At 38.0% G+C, this 21,796-nt stretch overlaps 3 protein-coding genes across 3 annotated transcripts in view; all 3 read right to left on the bottom strand.

The window, feature by feature from the left end:
* LOC101298726 (myosin-H heavy chain-like) overlaps window positions 1–1,653 on the bottom strand; it is an 11,672-nt gene extending 10,019 nt beyond the window's left edge. The window contains exons 1-4 of the mRNA XM_004303410.1: window positions 1,516–1,653; window positions 1,300–1,434; window positions 468–613; window positions 219–375 (exon numbers count right to left, since the gene is read on the bottom strand). Of these exons, the coding sequence (XP_004303458.1) occupies window positions 219–375; window positions 468–613; window positions 1,300–1,434; window positions 1,516–1,653 (576 nt within the window). The remainder of the gene's footprint in view (window positions 1–218; window positions 376–467; window positions 614–1,299; window positions 1,435–1,515) is intronic.
* Window positions 1,654–3,378: 1,725 nt separating this feature from the next.
* On the bottom strand, window positions 3,379–10,389 carry LOC101299017 (LRR receptor-like serine/threonine-protein kinase ERECTA-like). Its single transcript, XM_004303411.1, has 27 exons — window positions 10,015–10,389; window positions 9,560–9,698; window positions 9,361–9,432; window positions 9,162–9,233; window positions 9,013–9,084; window positions 8,857–8,928; window positions 8,671–8,742; window positions 8,506–8,577; window positions 8,348–8,419; window positions 8,190–8,258; window positions 8,016–8,087; window positions 7,859–7,930; window positions 7,486–7,557; window positions 7,238–7,309; window positions 7,084–7,155; window positions 6,933–7,004; window positions 6,711–6,782; window positions 6,565–6,636; window positions 6,410–6,481; window positions 6,213–6,284; window positions 6,042–6,110; window positions 5,859–5,930; window positions 5,640–5,713; window positions 5,349–5,477; window positions 4,633–4,980; window positions 4,055–4,428; window positions 3,379–3,960 (listed from the first exon to the last, which is right to left on the bottom strand). Exons 1-27 carry the CDS (start codon window positions 10,091–10,093, stop codon window positions 3,586–3,588), a joined length of 2,952 nt encoding a protein of 983 aa, XP_004303459.1. The 5' UTR covers window positions 10,094–10,389; the 3' UTR covers window positions 3,379–3,585.
* Window positions 10,390–14,151: 3,762 nt separating this feature from the next.
* On the bottom strand, window positions 14,152–20,908 carry LOC101310050 (copper-transporting ATPase PAA2, chloroplastic-like). Its single transcript, XM_004305561.1, is given in 19 exon segments — window positions 14,152–14,713; window positions 14,993–15,089; window positions 15,208–15,358; window positions 15,448–15,579; window positions 15,907–16,081; window positions 16,536–16,987; window positions 17,115–17,194; window positions 17,414–17,480; window positions 17,759–17,842; window positions 17,844–17,865; window positions 18,025–18,134; window positions 18,366–18,434; window positions 18,778–18,888; window positions 19,112–19,276; window positions 19,387–19,473; window positions 19,584–19,637; window positions 19,753–19,850; window positions 20,005–20,082; window positions 20,269–20,908. Coding segments are annotated over 18 exon segments (2,664 nt in total). The 3' UTR covers window positions 14,152–14,713; window positions 14,993–15,000.
* Window positions 20,909–21,796: the final 888 nt, after the last annotated feature.

Consider the following 21,796-nt stretch of genomic DNA (forward strand, 5'->3'; position numbering starts at 1 on the left):
CACCCCCCCCCCCCCCCCCCCCCCCCCAAAAAAACCCGGTAATAAACTGAAAAAGAAAACTTATATGTGCAATCCCACCTCCTTTGCCAAAATTTGGTGGTAAATATACAAAAAAACCTTTATCTACAACAGAGTTTAAAACTCTGCATTTTCTTATCCAGATGGCAAGTAGTTCGCAAATACAAAGTAAACCTGTTTGACTCAATGTGAAATCTTACTTCAAGAACTTGCTGCTCAACTGTTCGCTCATCGCTAGCGGCTCGGCCTCCTACATAAGTAAGATACTGCATAATCAACTTTGTTGTCTCTGTTTTCCCAGCCCCACTTTCACCACTGACGAGTATTGATTGGCTTCGACCCTCATTCACCATTGCTCTGGATTATATTATAAAAAGAAGCTAGTGTGAGTCACGGCAATGTATCGGTCAACAGTCAACTTCCATATAAGAAAAAAAAGATTTGCACACCTGTAAGATGCATCAGCCACAGCAAACACGTGCGGACTTAGCTCACCAAAAGGAGCTCCCTTATATTGCTCCATCATATGTACATTGTACAGATGGGGAAGCTTAGTAAATGGATTAACTGCAATCAAAATGCTCCCTGTATATGTCTAACGACAAAAGAAAACAATTCATGTTGAGTGACACTGCAATCCCGGAAAAGAGAGCGTTATATGGATGCATTTTCTAAAAAAGAAACATAAAAATAATCATTATGGTATAAATCTCTCATTTGGAAATGAATTCCGCATCAATTAAATAATACTATGTCTTCATCCTAATCCCACCCCAACCTAACTCAAAGAATGAATAAGGGGTGTTAATTATCAAGTCTTATACATACTCATTACACATGATTGCCAATACATACAAGCAGTCAAATTAAACCACAGTTCACTCTCAAAGGGTGAACTTAAAGTCCTTATTTGGAATACCTTTAACAATTCCAGAATGCATGAGATCGAAAGCAATATCTTAGTCTTATCAAATACCTTTAACATTTCTAGAATGCATGCGATCGAAAGCATAATCTTAGCCTTATCTAGGGTTAAACAAGAGCCAGTAGCTCAACGAAAGCAATTAATACTGCACTTGACAAGCAACTAAACACTGTCACTCCAACAACACCATTCAGTTACGATTCTCGAATAACATGGAAATTGGGACATGGATTCCACCACTCCACCAAGTAGTAATCCCCGAAATCATAATACACTACCGAATCAACCAATTTTAAGAAAGAAATTTACAAAAGCCCTTTGATTAAGTACCAGCAGCACTAGAATCACACACTCACATATATATCATTGAGAGCATATCTCCTCCTGAGATTGTACAGCACTCCCGGCTCGTTCAAGTATGCCAATTTGGTCATATCGTCCACTCCCCCATGCTCGTCCTCATCGGCGTCCCTCGGAAACAGCTTCTCCGGCTTAGCCAAAACCTAACACACACAATTACACAGTCAAAACCTCACTAATCAACACCGCAATTCCACAAATCACACACAAACCGACACAAAAAAACCGACCGTCTTGCCGGAACCGGCGACGAGCTGGACTTGATTGCCTTTGAAGCCGGCGACCTCCGCCGGCACCCACGCCGAATCGCGGTCCTCGACCCAGACCTTGGTGCCCTTCCGGAGACTCATGGCGGACTCCCGGCGAGGGCAGAACGGGAAAACCCTAGCGGTTCAAAATCGAAAGCCAAAGAAGGAAAGAGACAAGAAAGGAGTTGAGCCAAGAGAGAGGGTTTTGGTTTTTAGGGGTGACTGAAATTTTGGGTTCCCGCCCTAACAGGTGTAGAGCAGGAGAGTCCAAAAAATGGCGAAGGACTATACTTTCAAAGTGGTGTAAGGGACACGTCACCTAACCTCTCTACTCTTCAGAGAGAGAGGGGGACACAGTTTTTTATTTTCAATATTAATGGCGGTTTATTTTGTACCACACGGCACGTGCGACAGTGGAAGAGCTGATTTTGACTTTTTTTTTTTTTTACCACGTGGCTGAACGTTGCGAAATTTCCGTTGGGGTTTTTGAACGTGTTAAAAAGGAAGATTTTAACGGGAAGGGAGGAGGGTTTGAATCTTGTAACGTACAGATTCTTTTTGTCTGCTTGGGTTATTTATTTTAGTAACCATGTTTTATATTTATTGTTTTCATATTTGTTTCCTCTTTCGCACGTCATTATGGTGTTCTATCCATTTAGGAAAGTATGACAAAAATTCATAATTGTTTTTTATTTATGGTAAAAAAAAAAAATAATCAAGAATAATTGTTGGTGTAAAACTTTGGATTTGAACCGACGATTAAACCATGGCCAATGGTAAGGGCTTGAAGTGACTATATCGTGAAGTGAGGATCAAGGAAACAAGGACCGTAAGTTTACATGCTTATAGAGGAATTAAGAGAAAATGATGGGTAACAAACGATAGCAAGTACAAATCTCATTTCTTTTAAATATTCTTTATTGTATCGATATTGACTCGGTCGAGAGGTCATTTTTCTATTTTATGTGTACGTTCTCCCATGGTAAATCGAAAGATGCATGCGTCCAAAGCTTCTCGAACATTGTAAACGAGATTTTTGGTAAATAAACTCTCCCGAACTTTTTATGTACACATATTTTTAGGTTTAGAACCCAACTTAGCCAGAAAACATGTGCATGTTTGGCAAGACTGTCGATATTAACTCCCTTCTTCTCAATGAAAATGACGATGAAAATTGTTGCCTTGTGGGATGCAATGTGTGACACTCAAATTTAATCTTTTATTAGGCACCACATTACTACAATAGGACGATCAAAGATTCTCGAGTGATGTGAAACACGAGGGAGCACCAATTTTATGGTTGGGCGAGGTCACTGTACGCAGAGAATAAGCCCAAAAACCAAATACAATGATTGTGGGCCTTGTTCCGCTATTAAGACACTGGAGTTACATGATGCAAGCCCAAAGGACACAATGAGACTCAAAAGGGAGTAGAAACAAGTACTGGCTAGAAGGCACGAAACTCAAAATTCAAAGAGAGTTTAAATGCAGCCTAGCAAAACCCACTTGCATCAATGATGAAGACAGAGAGCCAGAGAGGCGGCAAGCAATCTCCCTGACCTTCAAACTGACACAGAAATGGTCCTAGCCATAAAAGGCTCCACACTGCATTATTGCTTCTTCACAGTGCATTATTGCTGGTCATGCTCATCCATATAATGCACTCCAGTCTCCAGAGCCTGAACCCTGAGCCTGCACACTAACCCCACTAGGGCTTTGTAATTTCTCTTGTAATAAACTACACCGGTGTTCTTTAGTGCTCTTGAGTATTAATATTTTTTAATGCTCCCGAGTATTAAAACCAAAGATACCTAAACGTGGATATATGAACCTAGATGAAGCATATATAAATCTATTAGTAATACACTAATACTTGTCCGTCTTTTTACTTCTTTCCACCTACAATAACTGATGAACCCAGATCTTTTGTACACATTTTCAATGAACTGAACCTTCAGAACTTCCACTACTTACCATATTGAGACACTAAATAACCAGTACTCCAACAGCATTACTATTCTTCCCAATGCTTCTTCACTCACTGTTTTGAGAAATTACCTCTCCAAACTTGAGAAAGAGCTGTGCGTCCGAGGTACTCATAGACGGGCAATTGAGCATGTGTGGGGTTTTGAGGTTTGCATACTCATCCATGTAGCACGGCGCTTTGACAGATGAGAGTGTAATGGATAGTGGATTTAGGGTTGCTTGTTTCGGCTGTGTAGGTGATGGCACAAGGCTACCCAAAACTCTTGTTACTTCATGCATAGTCGGCCGGTCTGTTGGCTGCCTCTTTGTGCATAAGAGTGCAAGCTGAAAAACCTTCTTCACTGCTCCAAGGTCCATGCATGTGGACGTGATCTCCGGATCAACAGTTTCCATCACAGCATTGTTCGCTGTCTTGGATAAGATCTGAGCGAGAAATACGAAGCATTATGTGAAAAACTGGATGATTCAACATTTGTTTAGGATTGTAAACATTGAAAAGGAATGAATGAATACTTACCAAATGATGAAGATTGCATTCATTATCTACAGCTTTCCTTCCTGTTAGCAACTCCAGCAGGACAATCCCATAACTATAAACGTCTGATTTCTCAGTAAGGCGGGAAGTTCGAGCATACTCGGGGTCTATGTAGCCAATAGTACCCATCACACAGGTAGATGTATGGGTCTTTGAAATGCATAAGCTCTTGGCAATACCAAAATCAGTTAGATGAGCCTCAAAATCCTTGTCCAACAGAATGTTAGACGACTTCACATCCCTGTGTATGATGCGTGGACTACAATCATGATGGAGATAGGCAAGCCCTTGGGCTGCTCCAAGTGCTATCTGGACACGAGTATCCCAGTCGAGCTTTTTCTTCTTGGTAGTTGGGCCTAGCAAAGTAAATACAAGTAAATCAACTCGTACACCATTCTGCTATTATATGAAATATTTTCCTGATGGGTACTCCGTAAACATAAGATTGTAGATGCACCTACCTCTATCAAGTATTAACCCAATCCGTTCAGATGACAGATAGACAGTGTATAGAGACTAATAATTTACATAATTCAGATACTAGGAACATATTGACTTACCATGAAGGAGATCCCAGAGACTGCCATTTTCCATGTAATCATAAAAGAGAAGGTTTCCAGAAGAAGACAAGGAGTATCCTTGGAGGCTGACCAGATTTCGGTGCTTGATACTGCCAACTGTTTCAAGTTCTGTCTCAAACTCCTTCAAGCACGGTGGATGATGAGAGTAGAGTCTCTTGATCGCTACTGGCTTACAATTCTTAAGAACACATTTGTATACCGTGCTTGATGCGCCATAACCAATTATATACTTTTCACTCAAGTTTTCAGTCATCCTCATGATATCCTCATAGATATGAAGTGCCATATTCATGTTTAAAATCACTAGCTTTGGTGTGGAGTAATTAACTGCCATCACACAAATATAAAAATCATTAGCCAGGAACTTTCTACTAAAGCTAACCCTAACAAGAAGAAGAAAACTTGAAAAGTATCAGTTATAAACACAGCATATGACTTTCTTTACTATTACTTGACCGCCAGGAAGTGCGAATAGACATCGTAATTAGTCTCATCAACCTTGATGTCATTTAGCCAACTTTGTTTTCCTCTCAAAATGTCTCATCAATTGTGTGTGTTTCATTCAAGTCCAGTCAACTTACTAAAATATATTCTTGAACTAAACTTGTGAACTCATTATATTAAATGATATTGTCAGAAATGACCAACATTTACGTTAAGCATCCATAGGGTGCAGACAAATTATAAAAGAGTACCTGGTTTGTCAAGTGAACCATCAGGGAAAGGAGTTGGATGGTAAGGACGGCAGGCGGCAATAAGGATCATGAGAAGAATCACAAGGGCACCAAGGGCAATTCCCAGGATAGCTGCTTTAGATAATGCAACTGCAGAGAGAAGACTTGGATGAAAAATGAAAAATCTTTATGTTATGATATATGTAGTCTACCTTGTCATGTTAAGTCCACAAACCATAGTAGTTGCATTTGATACTCGGGATAAACAAAAAGTAATGGCAATTAACTGTCTTCATTGACAATAAAATTTACCTCTCTCTGTTGGACGGGACTCGTGACACGGAGAATTGAGCCAATAGCCACAAAGATCAGGATTTCCAACAAAACTTCACAGAAAAGGTTCAATTAGCCAAAAAAAAACATGAAAAGGCGTTGTGATAACATTATGTGCACATCAATCAAGTAAGCTGAACCATCAATCTGCAGCTAATTTTTTAGAAGCTTAGGCAATACAAAAACAGCGTCCCTAACCTGTCGGGTGAAAACCTTGAGAAGTTATTGGATGTGGGAATATCTCCCGCCAGGTTGTTATAAGAAACATTTCTGTAAGGATTCAATTTCATATTAGTGAAACTTAACAATATATGGGCAATCTTATATCAAGCTGCGGTACATAAAAAATGAAATCAGAATATTCAATAAGAATTGACTCACAGCACTGCGAGACTGAGGCAATTGATCAAAGACACCATTTCCCCTGATATATTGTTGTGCTCTAGCCTCCTGCAATAATTTTCACAAGTGAAGACAATATCAAAACAAAAACATCAAGTTTCAGTACTTAAACATCCTAAACTTTGGACAACAACAGACATTGGCACTTACAGTGCGAACAAATTCTGCAGCTGACTGAGCTCCTGAGGAATCATTCCTGTGAGCTGATTATTTGAAAGATCTCTGCAAAACATGTCTACGATTAGAGAAGAAATAACATGCGCAGACACAAAGACGTATAACATGCGCAGACACAAAGACGTACAAAAGACGGAAGTAAAAGTAAAAGAACTGTAACAAGCACTTACATGTCCACAACACTCCTTAGATTACCAAACTCTGCCGGAATAAATCCTGTCATATGATTTCTACTCAAATTCCTAGCAAAGTAAAACAGGTGTCAGTACAGAAAAAGAAGAAAATCCATGAAAATTATAAAAAAAAATGAAGCAGTTGAACTCACAGCTTAAGAAGATGTTCCAAATCACCAAGCGAAGAAGGTATGGCACCACTAAACTTGTTGTCAGAAAGATCCCTGTTCAAAAATATGAAGACATAAACTTAGAGAAACCAACAGGAGAGGAATAAAATAGACTGATTTATACTTACAAAGTATCCAAATTGCCAATCCGAGATAGCTCAATTGGTATGGAGCCATGAAGACTGTTGGAGGACAGATTACTGAAAAAAAAATATTATTTTTGTTAATGAACCTTGCTCCCACTATCAGTCCAATAACATGACCATGACGAACACAAAAGATATAGTAGAAAAAAAAGTATAATACTTCAACCATAAACCAATTATCACAAAAAGATTGGCGAAACTTACAGATAAGTCAAACTCTCCAGCCTCTGGAGAGCAGGAGGGATGGTTCCATTCAATTTATTCCCATGCACATTGCTGATAAAAACATCAATTAGGCATCTCCACCTTGAACTAGGTTTATAAAACAATGTAATAGTTGAGGTTATATGCTTACAGGGTGTTGAGATTGGTACATGAGCTAAGATTATCAGGAATGGGCCCTTGAAGATTGTTGTCAGCAACATTTCTGCAAGTATATTAATTGAGCGACTTAAAACTTCAGACATGCAACACAATTCTAAAATTCAAAATCGTGCAAGAAAACCTACAGGTCAAACAAGTTCGTAAGCTTCCCAAGTTCAGGTGGAATTTGTCCAGTAAGATGGTTGTCATTCAACACCCTGCAAACACAAAAGCAAAGCTTAGAGAGGATGAAAATCAAACTTCTTAAAACAAGTGGCACAGTGCATGCACATCACTTGAATAAATCAAAACAAGGATGTTTTTAGATGCATGTAGTCGACATTATATGTGATGAAGAATTGAATATTTAAAAATAAAAAGGCAAGTCTCATACAAATAATGAAGCTGTTCCATTTGTCCAAGCTCTGGGGGAATTGATCCTGTAAGCTTGTTGGCATGCAAATACCTATACAAATCAACATATTCAGTCAGTCTCTTGCGTAAAAAACTCTGGTCCGGCCAGGCAAGCCTGTTCAGAAGTAACTTGATGATGCTGTTGCATGCTTGATGTAGGTCTATGATACATATATAAATCACATATACCATTTATTAACATAAAATCTCTGTACAGAATACAAATTACAGCTCTTTCGGAGGATCTGTTGCAAATTAGATGTATGTCTGTGATCGTAGTTTTACAAAGCCATGCCCTGATATATTATAACTTCTTTTAACGAAGTTTATGTCTCCTATACTGTAATACTTACAATTTCTCTGTATAAGTCAAATTCCCCAGAATAGGAGGAATCGGCCCACTTAGCATATTGCCGCTCAAATCTCTGGAATGGAGACAAAACATATAAGACACAGAAGAGATGAAACTTCGAAAGAGTACAAACTCAGATATACAGTTAAACGACTTACAACACAGCAAGTGCCTGCATCAGGCCAATCACAGAAGGGATAGGCCCAGAGAGTTGATTACCCTGCAATGATCTTGCAAAGAAAAAGAACAGAATATTTAACAAATTAATAACTCAAGTCCTTATGATGACAACACAAGATGACGACAATGTCAAACAAATCCAAAGTACATACAAGGTCGCTACTTGCAGGAACCCAATGTTAAAAGGAATCTCTCCAGTTAGCTGGTTATAGGACAGATCCCTGCCATTAAAAATATGCAAGACATATGTCAATTATCCTAGCAAGGCATTACTAGAAATTTCAACTGACAAGTCGGATAAAATACGTACAAGACTTGGAAGGCAGTGCAGTTCCCTATATTTTGAGGAATGCTACCAGTCAAACTGTTGTTTCTCACATCGCTGGAGCATAGTAGAGAAGATTGTTATACCGGTTGGAGAATGTAAATTTGTTCAAGACTTGAGTGAAGGGTTGAAAGGCAACTTACAAATACCATAACCCAGTTAACTGGCACATATCTGGAGAAAGTTTCCCAACTAAATTGTTCCCTCGCAAACCACTACAATGAATATGAAATGAAATTGAATCAAAGATGGAATAACATTAGCATAAAGAATAAGATTTGGAATCACAAACTTATCATTTTACTCACAGATATTGTAGAACTTCATTCCAGTAAATAAGCCTTGGTATTTCCCCACTGAGATTATTCTGGGCTAGGTCTCTACAACAAGCACCCGTGTTAATAAAAAAAATGGATTAATGGTAAACAAATTTGGTACTTTAATTATGTTAATTAAGTATAAAATTCAGAATGCAGATGGGAAAAAGAACTTACAACGTCTTCAGGTTCGGAATCTGGGAGAGTGTTGAAGGGAGTGGTCCAATTAACTGATTATTTTTCAACACTCTGGAAGTCCAATTAGAAAGTCAGACTAATATAAAATACACACCAGTTCTTTTGCCTATAAAATCAAGTACTTCCAGAACTTACATGGATTCCAATTGCTTCAACTTTGATATCGAAAATGGGATGTCTCCATGTATCTCGTTAAAGGACAGGTCCCTAATCACAGTCATTGATTAGTGTTAAAAGCTTGCATTATAAGCTTAAGCAAATCTTAATCCAGTTAGAGAAATTACAGGTATCTCAGAGACGAACAGTCACCAATCTCATCTGGGATCTGGCCTGAAAGTCGGTTTCCTCTCAAGTCTCTGATCAAATAAGAGACAACAAAATTCAATCTTTTTACTTAAATACCCACCACTCATTTAAAAGCTAGAACCTTTTAATGAACCCAGAAATGAAAGAACCATGAAATTGTGGTAAAGAAGTGTTTACATGGACTGGAGGCCCTTGAGGTTTCCTATTGCAGGTGCTATTTCCCCATCAAGATTTAGACTTGATAGATTCCTGCACACACAAAACAGCAAACCCAGAATGAAACAAAAAGAACCAATTGTCTAGCAAAATTATAATAATCATAATAATAGTTAAGTCAACCCCAAGTCTCCAACTAAGAAAACGAAAAGCGGCTTACAGTGCTATGACATTGAAGGTGACATTGTCACATGTGACGCCTCTCCAAGCACAATAGTCTAAAGACGGTGAGTCTCTCCAGTCGTATAGAACATTGTCCTCATCCCTAAACGATTTCTTTATCTCCAGCAGTGTTGCTCCTTCATATTATAATCAAACTTTCAGTCTCACAAATTAGAAGCTATAAAAACCCATTAAACAACACCAAAAACCCATTTAAACTCTGCTTTAATGAAATGAAGACCTCTACTTAGCCACTCAAGTCAGTTAAGCTAAAGACTGAAACTTGACAACCCCCCAAGCTTTCTGGGTACCAAAACCAGCTCAAAAACCCCTTCTGTTCTATAGAAATAGAAGCCAGCTACTAATAGTCACTCAAAGTTGGAAGCTTTATACACCCTTGAGTGTTCAGTATACCAAAAACAGAGCAAAAACCACCAAAGCTCTGAAACTCACCTTCGTCTGAATCCACATTACCAAAGCTCACACAAACAAGCAAACCCAGAAGCAGCAAGAAGTCAAACCGAAATGCCATAACTGCCACTCCTATCAAAACCCCATTGCACAAATTATACTCCTTCTTCTTCAACTAGTCTTGTCTGAAACACAGAGAAGAACCCTCCAAAAAGCCAAAGATGCTCTCCCTCTATCTCTCTTCTTACACTGAAATGGTCTCAATGGAGTGAGAACCCATGTTGGGTTTTAGAAAAAGCTCCTTCCTTTGTCTTTGTTTATTCAAAGTCTTAACTGGGTGTGTGACTGAAACATATTCTGGAGCTCTCTCTCTAAGTTAAAGCCTGTGCTTGTTCCATCACATCGCTCTGCCACACTGGGTTCTCTAATACAACTGTTAACACCTATACAGAGAGAGAGAGAGGCTAGGCTTTAGAGAGGCTAGGCTTTAGTGCTAGCTAGAGATAGAGAGAATTCAGAGGAGAAATTATTTGGTGGATAAAGTTAAAAAGGCCACATGCCAGAGGTCTGCAATGAAAACCTGCAAAAACATTACTACTACTGCAGCCCAGCTCTCTCTCTCTATGTCTATGGACTTCTATCCTGTTATATATTTTTTCAGTTTTTGGATTTCTCTTTTCGCTCTGTCTAAATGTCCATAGTGATATAAGCAGTCACTTTCCATTTATCTTTGGCAGACCCCAATATTTTGTGTGGGACAACCTCCTTCGTTTTCATATGCCTTGTTTATTTATATCTTTTGAATTTCTGATAGTGTAAATGTGATCCTCCCATTATTTCGTTTCTATTGGTTTCTTCATCCTGCTTGTTTGGCAATAACTCCAAATCCATGATCAAGTGATTTGATGCTGTTTGTGACATAATTGGAGCTTGAAAGGTATGACTTTGTCTTGAGAAAGAACTTCTATCTTTGATTATTTTAGTTTGAAATGCAATGGAATAAATGATAACACTCTATCGTATTAGATTAAAATAAACGATGTGTCGCAATATCTATGTCTAAAACGAATCCAAATTTTGTTATAAAAAACGCTAATGGCATAAGAGATGATTATAAATTCATAATTCCTCAACATGTTCAAGTTGGCAATACTTGATTTTACTATAAGATGAGGTTCCCTATCAGAAATTCAGAAGAATGGGATTTGTGATCAAAGTTTTATTTATGAAGAATGGAAGCAAAACAATGCAATGCATCTTCAAATTTTTCTTCAGCAGTTCAGGTGGTTTTTATGTGTGACTAGAAATATAATTGAATGTCCTATACTGCTATAATTAAGTACACCCTAAAACTAGTTTTGGTGGTTAGGAAAGAGTAAAACTATGATAGCTTTGTGTAATGAGCTCCATCTAACCCCGTACATCAAAAATCGTATTAGCAATTGACTAATCCTTCACTAAACAGTTGCCCTTCACTTTCCATTTTCGGGGGCTTCTTACAGGATTTAGGACCACCATCCCATAGGACTTCACTGTCGAACGGCCCTTCACTTTCCATTGTATCAATTGCTCTGTGTATAGACAGAAAAAGTCATATACTCATTCGGCCATTACTTGCCATGCAGACGCAGTAATTGCATTACAAGAAGACAATGTTTAACAACAATGAAATTGACATCTTTTTTAACAAACCAGTTTACTTCTACGAACATATTCATTAAGGAATTAAACATAAAATTGGCAATTGAATTAGCTAGGGTTCGTAATTGAAAATATGTATCGTTAGAAGTGGACTTTTATCGTTACCGGGACAAATGAGGTGATTGTTTGTATCGTATTACGGAAAGATTGACCTGAAACATATTACATTTTGATTCATTACACCCAAAGAAAATTGACGAAATCATTATTATTTTTATTTCTATTTATCCTATCTCACTCCATTAAGTATATATTTGTGACTCAATGATATCAGTCAGTATAAAATTAATCGATCAACAGCACGACTCACCAACATTGTACAAATCCGTTTTTATGTACTGATGTCTCAATGGTAAATCGAAATTCCAATCCATCCGAAATACCCAAATTTACATCAAAATTCAAAACCAACCTTGTAAATCTTGAACCATTGGGTAAAATTCACTGGGTAAAAGGAGGGAAGAGAGACATGCATGCAGAGGGGTCAGAAACGAATGGGGGCCCAGGGGTCCTATCATACAGTGAATTTTACTGGAACCAAAGCAAGAAAAAATGTTACTTTTTACACCTCGGGAAGGTCATTTGTATCGTACCGTCTGACACAGCACGATGATTCCGACTTATGGGCCCGGAAAAGCTGACGACAGCCCATTGACGGTCTCCGTTAACGTCGCTGTCGGAGCCGGGCCTCTCCCTCTCACACGTCCTTTTCCACTCCCTTTGTCCATTAACGCCTTGTCGCTATTTGTTTTTACTTTTACTTTTGGTAATTTAGAAAGTGATTTGGGAAATAAAAGTAACTAATTTCCAGCTTTACCGTTAATCCGCGAATGTTTCCTCAGTTAGGGTATGCCCCTCTTATGGCAACATTATCCGTTACCAAAAAATAAAAAATTAATGTACCATTCATGAGCTGCCACGTGGATTGTGAACCTCGATTTTCAAATTCTCTACTATCCTTTTCTTTTTTTCTTTTTCCTCTGAACACTGTCTATTTTCAACTTAACCTAGATATTTCATTTTATTTTCTTTTTCAAAAAAAAATATATATATATATAACAAGGGATGTGAAATCCACACATCTCAAATTGAAATCTACACACCATTTTTCTTTTTTTGGTTAACTCAGTCACAAAAAGACAAATTTTAAGTCACTAAGGGTTAGTCTGAGATTGCTGTGACTTTATAAAAATTACTTCTACGTACTGTACTGTGAATACAATCAGTTGTGAATTAAAACAGTTTTTTGTTTTTATAAATTTTACTTTTAAAACTGTTGTCAAGACATAAAATACAATTTTTCTGTGTTTTTATTGACATCAACTTCTAAAAGTAACCTCAAGGTTGCTTCTAAAATCTGTTTCTATTGACCAGTAATTTTCAAAAAAAAAAAAACCGCTTTTGTTTATTTTATCAAACACAATAAAATCTAGAAATTTAGATAAAAGCTGATTTTTTTTAAAACGAAACTGTACCAAACTAGAATAATTAAGTTACAAAAAATGAAAATTGTTACCTCCTTTTGGTTTTGTTTGTTTAGAACTTTGATCTGGTCTATAGTTCAATACAGAGAAAAACATGTGGGAAAAAGAAAGTCCCTGCAGCAAAATAGGTACAGAACAAGGTAAATAATGTAGTGTAACAGTGTATAGTTAAGCACAACTGCACAAGTAAAGAATGTAGTGTAATAGTGTATAGTTAAGCACGAGTAAAGAATGTTGAGATGTCCAACAGCAAAATAGGTACACAACCATGTAACAATGTAGTCCTTTAACCTATCTATATTGAGACAACTCTCATACCAAATGATATCACTGAGCTTCAGCGTGACATCAATCACATAAGTGAACGTAATTGTCTACTTAAGTAAGATTCTTAAGCGACGCCTCACTTATATAATTGATCATTTCTATCTATTACAATACGCTACGAGATTAGATAGTTAACTGAGACATGTTATCGAAGGCGAATGCACACAATCATCAGAAGATGTGCATACCGAATCATGGCTTAAAATCGAAACACAGAAATCAAACTGGTGCTGGGTTTTTAACCCAGAAAAAGAAAGAGAAGGGAGGAAGATTGTTGGGTCCCCAATCACATGCAAAGTGTTTTAGCATGAAATCACCCTCATCTGCAATTTGTTCTCCTTCACATGCCCATTAAATGTGTACAATAATGTTTTGAAGGGGGCCATCCATATCATCCGCCATTGTTCTCAATACCAGACTTGGCTTCTTGCTTCTGAAGCATACCTCACTCTTTCAGAAAAGATGATAATCAGTGTTCAAAAAATAAACATTGATATCAATCATATCACAGAATCATTTTTCCCCTTGAGCAGAAGTAAATTCTTTTTTTGGGGAAACAGATGATTGCACTTGTAGTGAAACCAAGCCAACGTCTGCAATAATTTATCCATCAAGAATAGGCCGTATTAGCTTATGCCAACACCATGGAGAAGCAGTGAAATGAGATATCGATCCTGGTAGGATTGACACCACCAAATCACCAGTATACTTGAAACAGTGAGGCAGAAGTAAATTGCATTGAAAATGAAGCAAAACTAATACAACTAAAGCCAAAACCAAACCAACTGTAAAATGGAGTGGTGGGACGAAAGCCAAAACTAATACAACTAAAACAGCATGGCAAAGAGCCAAACAGAGAAAGCAACGTAGAAATATCCCGAAAGCAGCCATCAGCCATCAAATTTAGGCAATCTACATCAACATTAGCATAACAGTCTGTGTTCTTATAGCATATAAACCCAGCACCTGAACATGGTGAGGTTTGCGTGTCTTCTATTTTTGTGATCATACCCTATAAATCACATCAAATGGTATATTTTCCAAGTGTCTTAATCAGCAAAAACCTTCATAAAAGGTTCAAAGTTCACTTGTGTGAAAGAGTACAGTAGTATAATTATTTGCTGCATGTAGTTTCTGGTTCAGAGTGTTTAACACGTCTAGCAGAATGGTCTGGGGCTGTGCTATAAGTAAGAAATAAAATGATGTCGGCCGGTGGTGGGACGTCTGTACTGTGAGAAACAAGGACACCCAGATCAATTATATCAGTTCTGGACTTCTGGTCTACCTCCCATCATAAGCTCCATGCAGAAAGCATAGACATATGATGCATATGAAAACACATTTGGACATTTGGTGATTTGGTATGGTAAGGTATTATTATCTTTGAAATGTTTATAGACTAATTACATAAGGAAGCAATAACTTCCTTGTTCCAGTATTTGTTAATGGAAAAAGAATTGAACCGAATTATATAACTCAAAAGTCTTAATTAGGCGTGTAAGCATTACCGGAGGATCTAATTCTTCCTTGCACTTTCGGATTTATGAAGCTGTAGAAGCAGTGAGTTGGTTACTACAAAAATCGAGCTCAAGGCCATCATTCCACCTGTCCAACCAAATAGTGTTAATCAAAACTCGCAGAATCTGATTATTTGTTGTATTTTAATTCCAACCTTAATTTCCTAGCAAATATGAATAAAGAATGAGGAAATGATTTTACTCACCAGAAAGTGATGGTGTCATGGCAAAATCGTATTGCGGAAGCAGTACTCCGGCAGCTATGGGGATGGCAATTACGTTATATGCAACAGCCCAAGATAAATTTTGATACACTTTTGCCATTGTTGCCTGTGCAAGTTCCAGTGCATCTACAACCTGCCAAAAAGAGGTTCCCCCTTTAGTATAAAGACATGGAGAAGCTCCCATGATTAGTACTGTTGATGAGGATTGTAGAAATGACATACTTGTGATAATTTGTTTCCAAGAAGTATAATCGATGCAGCATTTGAAGCAGCATTTTCTTGTCCCCCAATCTGAAGAGCAATCCCAACGTCCGCAAGAGCCAAAGAAGGTGCATCATTTATGCCATCACCAACCTGCGATAAAGTACTAGTGTCATAAAGAGGTATAGCAAAACTTACGATTGATCATGTCATGAGAATGCCTTGATAAACAATCAAAGAAGATCTATTTGATTGCATCCATGGTCACATGGTTTAAACTATTAGATATTTTACCAAAAACACCATAATTCCATTGCTGAAATGTAGAGTATAGAATGGATGTAGTGGAGTGAGGAAGACACTAGACTGGGATTTCAATGTAACAACAGCTCTGGCATAGAGGCATAGGTGGTTTAAGAACCAATCCTAGCTAAAAACATATGAACAAGCAAAATTATAGGACAAATTGTGGATGGTTACCATTGCAACATGATGCCCTGCCGCTTTAAGACTAGAAATAGCTCCAGATTTCCCCTGTGGAGTCAATGATGACTTGATAAATTTCTTTTCTATTCCAACTGCTTTTGCTATAGTTGCAACTGCCTCTTCCCTGTCCCCGGAAAACAGGACAGTTTTGATACCCTTCTGCTGGAGTCTTCCAGTCGAAACAAAAAAATGTCAGCACACCATGCAGAAAAAAGTTCTTGATAACTTGATTAGAATAGTGTATAAAGGAAACTAATACAGAAAAAAAAAATCCAAATAAGGCAGATTTAGGCTCCAACAGAAGACACCACTAATTTTTGTTTATATCAGAAATCTACAGACCAAATAAATCCTTGGTCATTTCGACTTTTCAAATTTTCAACTGTCTATTGTATGTAATAAAACCGCAGCCACATACAAAAAATGCCAATACAAAACCACTGTAACAATCTATGTGATGGTTCTATGAACACAAAACATTGAATGAAAACAAAATGACAGGAGAATTGCGCTGGTTGCCATGGTAAAGTTCACCAGAAATACAAATAAGAATATCCTCTCTCATTCGAGAAAATTTCATGCACTCTGCACCTCAGTGCTTAAAATGTGATAAGAGATATTACCTAGTTACAGTAAACTCAGCATCATGCCGGAGGCTGTCGGATATTGCAATAGCACCAATGATACCTTCCCCTTCACGTCCAACATATACAATTGTTTTTGAATAACTTGAGGGTGTTATGCCTTCTGATGATCGACATACGGCATGCTCTAGGTTCAAAATTTCAGATCGGTCTGTTCTTCTCTGGAAACGCTCATGAACCCATTCCAAAGAACCCACGGCAACCAAAAGGCCATCTACTTCTGCTAATGTTCCAAATCCTGGTTCTGTTAATTGCCTTTTTGTGACTGGGATACTCAAGTCCAATGATTTGGCTTTGTTTAAGATAGCATTAGCAATTGGGTGTGATGCTGTACTCTCTACAGCAGCAGCAATTTGAAGAATTTCGGACTCCTTATACTTGAAAGATGCAATGCTAGAAACAGCAGGTTTTCCTTCCGTGAGGGTTCCTGTCTGAAGGTTGAAGCTTAGAGTGAGATTGCAAAAATCACTTGACATATAAGCTAGAGTGAAATGACTCATCTCTTCAGAGTCAGAACAACGTGTATGAGTGAGCTTGATTGTGTAAATGCAAATCTACCTTGTCTAAAGCAATATGATCTATACTGGCCAAGCGTTCCAATACATCTGCTCCTCTCACAAGGAGTCCTTGCCTAGCTCCTGCTCATTTTTCAGTGCAACATAAAGTAAAATTAGAACTTTCCAGAAGTACCTTGGTGTTATAACTATAAAGAATGTCAACATGCTTGAATATATGATTGAATCTCTCAAACACCAAATTAACAATATTAAGTACAGAGGACAGAAGTATGACAGAACAAGTTTCTCACAGATATACAAAATCAAAGTGAATATAAATGAAGATGGTAGATGGTATACCAAGAGAAGTGCCTACTAGGATTGCTGTGGGTGTCGCAAGACCCAGTGCACAAGGACAAGAAACTACCTGCAAAAGAACAGTTGTAAATTTATTTCACTTCATGGAGACTTACTAAGGAGAGATTTCAATATCAGTCATTCAGTTGTAGATTTATTTTACTTTTCTTTTGTAAATTTGACATGTAAGTCTTACAATCTAAGAACTATTTCTAGTATTTATCCAAATGGTTCAATATGATATTAAAACTGGCGAATAATGTTTAACATTCGTTAACCAGTTCACCTACATCAGTCACAAATTAACAATGATTGGGGGTATCTTTATATTTGTTGCACCATACTCACCAGGACATCCACAGCTAGTTTCAAGCTCAACAGCAATGGATCTCCATCTGGTCCAGCAATATCATTGAGCAAAACATCTGGGAAAAATATGAGTTCCAATATAGTACCTGAAATAAATTCAAAGCATAAGCATACCTAGTTGAATATAACCACAAAGCATTTTCTTAAATAAAAAGAAACACTTTAGGTTCATTTCAGTCTATGATGACATATAAATTCTATTATGTGAAAAAAAAAAAAAAAAAACCCAACACACACAAACGTACCAAAAAGCAAATGTTGTAGCTGAGAGAGTCATTATAGTATATACAAAAGGTCCGGCTATTGAATCAGCAAGCCTTTGTATTGGTGCTTCATGTCCTTGAGCATCCTCAACCTGAGAAATATGAAATGCATCCACTGTTTGATGAGTAAAAGGTGCTAACTGGTTAAGATATTAAACAGAAAACTCCCTGCACTGCAACCTCCCTTCCCATAGGATATAAACAAAAGAAAGAGATTTTCCTTGCACATGTACATAAATATCGTTAATGAATTAGTGTTACTGCAGATATGCAATGTTGCTCAAAACAATTGTCTGTGTCATGAATGAAAGTAGTTCACTTACCATGCGAACAATCTTGGAAATCATTGAATTGGAGCCAGTTGAAGTTGCTTCAATCCTCAGAGGACCATCCTGAAATATATAAACAATTACCTTCCGTTTTAACCATGTACAAACTATATATCAAATGAAATCGGTTTCTTCTTTTCAGAGAATAAAGTCTTATTCTTGATTTGTACTTTAAAAGAAAAAGAAAAAAAAAATCTACTGAAATCAACTATATTGAGGATGCATAACTGGAGCTCTTAATCTCATCATTATAGTCCCTCTTGACCATTATAATATGGAAACTCCGTCCAAGATTTAAAGATTATACATGACTCAGAAAGCTCTCATACTTAAGAAATTAAGAACCAAATATAAATGCTATGTGTGACAAGTGACAACATATCACTCTCCAATTTAATAATCATACCCAATTTATTGTTCCGGCTGAGACAGTAAGTTCTTTTTCCTTAAATACAGGAAGTGATTCTCCTGTGAGCATGGACTCATCCACAACACTTCTTCCGGCCAGAACTCTTCCCTGTGGAAGCAGATTAATTTTGAGCAAACATTCATGAAAAGAATAAAAGTATTAACAGTTATCTAAGCCACCAGTAGGGCTTTGGTATAAAACAAAGACAAACAGCATACTAAATTACTAATTAAAACACCAAGGGATTCACACCATTTCAGCAGAAATTTTCCAGTTTTTGCTCAAATTGTAATGAATCATGTATTGATTGGAGCAGTGATAAAATGCTTACATCCACGGGTATAGTTTCTCCTGGCAATACTAACACAGAATCTCCCACACGAACATCATCAGTTGGGACCTCAAGGCAAATTGCATCGGAGCCGAGTACAGTGTCGCTGGAGGAATCATTTTCTGAGGACGCGATTACAAGTCTTGATTGAGTGTTTATCAGTGACTGCCAAGCATATTCCAAACAAACATGTGTTGGTTAAGCATCCCATATATAATTATATCATGTTGATTATATACATTCAAGTTATAAACATGAGTAACGCTCTAACTAACCAAGAGTTCATTCATATCACTAGATGCCCTGATCCTTGCCCTTTCTTCAAGAGAACGTCCTAGGAGCACAAAACCAAGAAGCATGACCTGCATACTAAAACATAGGAGCTTTCCATGAGCTTCTTCTCATGAACATCCAAGGTTTGAAAAATTCATAAAGGTTAAACAATGCAGAGGTTGAAAGCAAAATCAGTCACCGGCTCATCAAAGAAGGCTGCATCCCATTGAAGGTCAGGGTTAAGAAGAGAGACCTACAAGAGTAAAAAGCTTAAATTCAGACAAAATCTAAAATAAAAACAATCGGAACCATCTTGCATTGGACTGAGAAAAGAAGAATAAATGCTAGTTTTAAGAAGAGAGACCAACCGCACTGATTGTAAAAGCAGCCAGGGAACCAAATCCCACAAGAGAATTCATATTGGGCGATCCTTTTCTAAAAGCCCTCAAACCATCAAAAAGCAAGTCTACAACGAATTAGATTCACAATGTCAGGCTCGGTGGTCAGTGCATAAAACTTGCAATCACACTATACAGCCTTAGTTAGCTATTCATAGAGCATCACTACTTAGAAAATTGTAATCAAAGAACTTTGCGGTAACTTAAAAAAGAAAAACCAACCTCGTCCTGGTCCCAACAAAGCTGCCATTGCCAAACCACCCTTCACATACGAATTATGGAGCACGTCCATATACGATCCTATACCAATCAATCAACACACAAAACAAAGACAGACTTAAAAGCACATCAACAACACAAATGGAAAACTTTCTCTTCTTCAAGTGTCATTCTAATTCTTTCCCTAGCTAACACATAAAGCAATCGTTCTCGAAATTCAACAGATAAGAATGAAACTCTATGGCATTACTAGTTTGAAATTATTACCATGAGCAATGTGAATTCCCAGAGAATGCAAAATGTGAGAAGCATGTGAACCACAGCACAAGGCCACGAGAGTCCAAGCCAAAATGACACGGTTCCTACTCTTGACCAGCATCTCCTCTTTGTTCTTCACCATCTCCTTCCACTTCCTCACACTCTCCGCCACACCCATCCCGGACGCCCTCCTCTTCGCCGCGAATCCGCACTCCGTCAACCTCCCCGCCAAGCTCTCCGCCGCCTCCTCCGCGCCTACCTCCGCCTTCAGCTTAACCGCCGCCGTCTCGGTCAACATGTTGACCGCCACAGAGTGGACTCGGTCATCAGCAGACAGCACCGACTTGACTCGCGACACGCAGCCGCCACACATCATCCCGGAGACGTCGAGCAGCACCGACGCTTCCGCGGCGGCGGCGCGCGGCTCCTCCTGAACCGCCGCCGCGATCGGATTCGGCAGGCCGCTAGAGAGAGTGAAATTAGGTTTGGACAGGTGGCGGAGGAGAAAACGGTGACGGCGATGAGGGAAACGACGGCGTTGGGGGAGGTGGGGCTTGAAGTTGTTGAAGGCGAAGCGGTCGACATTGGAATTGGTGGACAAGAGCTTCGGGTCTGGCGAGAGTGAGGCTCTGATGAGAATAGTGTTCATCACTATGGATTTGCAGAAAAGAGAGAGAAAGAGAAAGAGAAAGAGAGGAGAAGGAGGAAGAAGAAGAGCGGAGAGGAAGGTAGAGGTGGTGGTTGAATTGGGAAAGATTATTTGGCGGTACGAAAGGGGAGGCTTGAATAAACTATAGTCTGACACGTCGGATTTCATTACCAGCTTCACTAACGGGTTTTTGTCGGCTAGTGTGTACACCTTGTTTAAAATGAGCTCAATTAGGAAATTTTATTTTTAAATTAATTAGGACAAATTTGACCAAGAATTTCATGAATTTTGATCTTTATCCTGAACAGTAAGTGAGAAAACATGAATGTTAAATTTGCATGTTTGTACAATCCTATTCTCTTTCAAACCATTTCTCAAGTACAACTATTTTAAATATAATATGCGTTGAACAATATGTAACATCAGTGATTTAATAGTGGTAGTTTTCATCATTTGTGTATAAACTTTAATAAGCTAGTTGATTGCAATGAGATCGCTTGTCAATTAGTTTGGTAACTTATAGTCAATATGTTTACATAAGACGACAACTGATGTATGTGCATTTTGGTCGCAGATAAGTAATTAAACTATTTGGTTCTAAAAAAAAAGATATATGTAAAATTAGTAAACTGAATTGGATACTATACTGTTACTATTTAGTTTTTAATATAATCATGAGTATCTTAAGTTCAGTTACGTTGTCGTAGTGAATGTTATGATAGTTAATAAAACGATTGAGCATAGTACTTATATTGTTTCGATTTCTCTACCCTTCTCAATCATGCTAAACTTCTCAAATATGCTAGTTCCTTCTATATCTTTTGTAATGGCAACTTAGTTCTTGATGCTCAAGCAACTCGTCATGAAACAACTTTCCTCCATGATTTA

The sequence above is a fragment of the Fragaria vesca genome, linkage group LG6 (genome assembly GCF_000184155.1).
Source record: "Fragaria vesca subsp. vesca linkage group LG6, FraVesHawaii_1.0, whole genome shotgun sequence".
Lineage (NCBI taxonomy): Eukaryota > Viridiplantae > Streptophyta > Magnoliopsida > Rosales > Rosaceae > Fragaria > Fragaria vesca.

Excerpts from the sequence above, each read along its gene's own strand:
- LOC101299017 (XM_004303411.1), bottom strand. The coding sequence starts at position 10,093 with ATGGCATTTCGGTTTGACTTCTTGCTGCTTCTGGGTTTGCTTGTTTGT. Across the intron at positions 8,420-8,505 it reads TTAACTGGGTTATGGTATTT|CGATGTGAGAAACAACAGTT; the intron begins GTAAGTTGCCTT and ends ACTATGCTCCAG. Across the intron at positions 7,558-7,858 it reads TTGACTTATACAGAGAAATT|GTATTTGCATGCCAACAAGC; the intron begins GTAAGTATTACA and ends TGATTTGTATAG.